Here is a 2,500-nt window from a genome sequence, read left to right as displayed (position 1 = left end):
CACAGTCATCCAGCTCTCTGGTGATTCTCCTTCAGAGTTGGTACACTTGTAGAGTCCTTCATCTGACTTGTATACTGCAGGGATGGTCATCTCTCCTGTAGTCTCAGTCCTGATGAGGGATCCATCTTTGTAGAAATCAGCTGTGAGGTTAGAGGGAGTTCCCTGATATCTGCAGCGCAGAGTCACTGAATCTCCCTCAGTCACAGGAAGGGCAGGGATCTCCAGGATCACAGCACCAGCTGTATATAATATATAAACATCATATATAAACAGGTCTCTCCAGGATCACAGCACCAGCTGTATATAATATATAAACATCATATATAAACAGGTCTCTCCAGGATCACAGCACCAGCTGTATATAATATATAAACATCATATATAAACAGGGCTCTCCAGGATCACAGCACCAGCTGTATATAATATATAAACATCATATATAAACAGGTCTCTCCAGGATCACAGCACCAGCTGTATATAATATATAAACATCATATATAAACAGGGCTCTCCAGGATCACAGCACCAGCTGTATATAATATATAAACATCATATATAAACAGGTCTCTCCAGGATCACAGCACCAGCTGTATATAATATATAAACATCATATATAAACAGGTCTCTCCAGGATCACAGCACCATCTGTATATAATATATAAACAGGTCTCTCCAGGATCACAGCACCAGCTGTATATAATATATAAACAGGTCTCTCCAGGATCACAGCACCATCTGTATATAATATATAAACAGGTCTCTCCAGGATCACAGCACCAGCTGTATATAATATATAAACATCATATATAAACAGGTCTCTCCAGGATCACAGCACCAGCTGTATATAATATATAAACATCATATATAAACAGGTCTCTCCAGGATCACAGCACCAGCTGTATATAATATATAAACATCATATATAAACAGGTCTCTCCAGGATCACAGCACCAGCTGTATATAATATATATATATAAACATCATATATAAACAGGTCTCTCCAGGATCACAGCACCAGCTGTATATAATATATAAACATCATATATAAACAGGTCTCTCCAGGATCACAGCACCAGCTGTATATAATATATAAACATCATATATAAACAGGTCTCTCCAGGATCACAGCACCAGCTGTATATAATATATATATATAAACATCATATATAAACAGGTCTCTCCAGGATCACAGCACCAGCTGTATATAATATATAAACATCATATATAAACATAACATCAGCTATCTGAAACCAGATGAACCATTAAACACTATAATGTTAGTAGATGGTGTTTGTGGACATACCATGTACTGTGATGTTGACAGCATTGCTGTGTTCTCCAGACCCAGACTCACACCAGTACACTCCACTGTCTGATGATATTAGTAACACGTTGCATGAAGACCCTTGTTGTTTTCCCCAGTCAGTATTACACTCTGAAAGGTTTCCTCTGTCTGGGTTCCTCACCACTCTCCATCCAGCAGAGTTCCCCTGAACCTCACAGCTCAGAGAGACAGACTCATATTCAAAGAACTGAGATCTGTCAGGACTGACAACCAGAGAGGCTGGAAGAGAGAGATCTGAGAGTAAGAGAGAGAGAGGAGAGAGAGAGAGAGAGAGAGAGGAGAGAGAGAGAGAGAGAGAGAGAGAGAGAGAGAGAGAGAGAGAGAGAGAGAGAGAGAGAGAGAGAGAGAGAGAGAGAGAGAGAGAGAGAGAGAGAGAGATAGAGAGAGAATGTCTTGAGAAGAAGAGCTCCTGAATCTTTCAGCATAAAAACAAATGTTTTGTCACCAGTGGTACGTTTCTCATATACCATGGCTGCCAGCCAATCAGCATTCAGGTCTCGAACCACCCAGTTTACAATGCAGGTTTTAGCACAACTTAACAGTGTTAAGAAGGACCAAATAATCTGAATGTCAAGGTTTGTCATATTCTCACCTGTCACAGTAATCCAGCTCTCTGGTGATTCTCCTTCAGAGTTGGTACACTTGTAGAGTCCTTCATCTGACTTGGATACTGCAGGGATGGTCATCTCTCCTGTAGTCTCAGTCCTGATGAGGGATCCATCTTTGTAGAAATCAGCTGTGAGGTAAGAGGGAGTTCCCTGATATCTGCAGCGCAGAGTCACTGAATCTCCCTCAGTCACAGGAAGGGCAGGGATCTCCAGGATCACAGCACCAGCTGTATATAATATATAAACATCATATATAAACAGGTCTCTCCAGGATCACAGCACCAGCTGTATATAATATATAAACATCATATATAAACAGGTCTCTCCAGGATCACAGCACCAGCTGTATATAATATATAAACATCATATATAAACAGGTCTCTCCAGGATCACAGCACCAGCTGTATATAATATATAAACATCATATATAAACAGGTCTCTCCAGGATCACAGCACCAGCTATATATAATATATAAACATCATATATAAACAGGTCTCTCCAGGATCACAGCACCAGCTGTATATAATATATAAACATCATATATAA

General features: G+C 39.9%; 1 protein-coding gene across 1 annotated transcript in view; it reads right to left on the bottom strand.

The window, feature by feature from the left end:
• LOC123482873 (sialoadhesin-like) overlaps positions 1 to 2,500 on the bottom strand; it is a 39,112-nt gene that overhangs the window by 18,329 nt on the left and 18,283 nt on the right. The window contains exons 10-12 of the mRNA XM_045211885.1: positions 1,938 to 2,180; positions 1,304 to 1,579; positions 1 to 239 (exon numbers count right to left, since the gene is read on the bottom strand). The exon at positions 1 to 239 is cut by the window's left edge and continues 13 nt beyond it. Of these exons, the coding sequence (XP_045067820.1) occupies positions 1 to 239; positions 1,304 to 1,579; positions 1,938 to 2,180 (758 nt within the window). The remainder of the gene's footprint in view (positions 240 to 1,303; positions 1,580 to 1,937; positions 2,181 to 2,500) is intronic.

The sequence above is a fragment of the Coregonus clupeaformis genome, chromosome 39, assembly GCF_020615455.1.
Source record: "Coregonus clupeaformis isolate EN_2021a chromosome 39, ASM2061545v1, whole genome shotgun sequence".
In the NCBI taxonomy this organism is placed as follows: Eukaryota; Metazoa; Chordata; class Actinopteri; order Salmoniformes; family Salmonidae; genus Coregonus; species Coregonus clupeaformis.
This window is presented reverse-complemented; position numbering and strand designations above follow the sequence as displayed.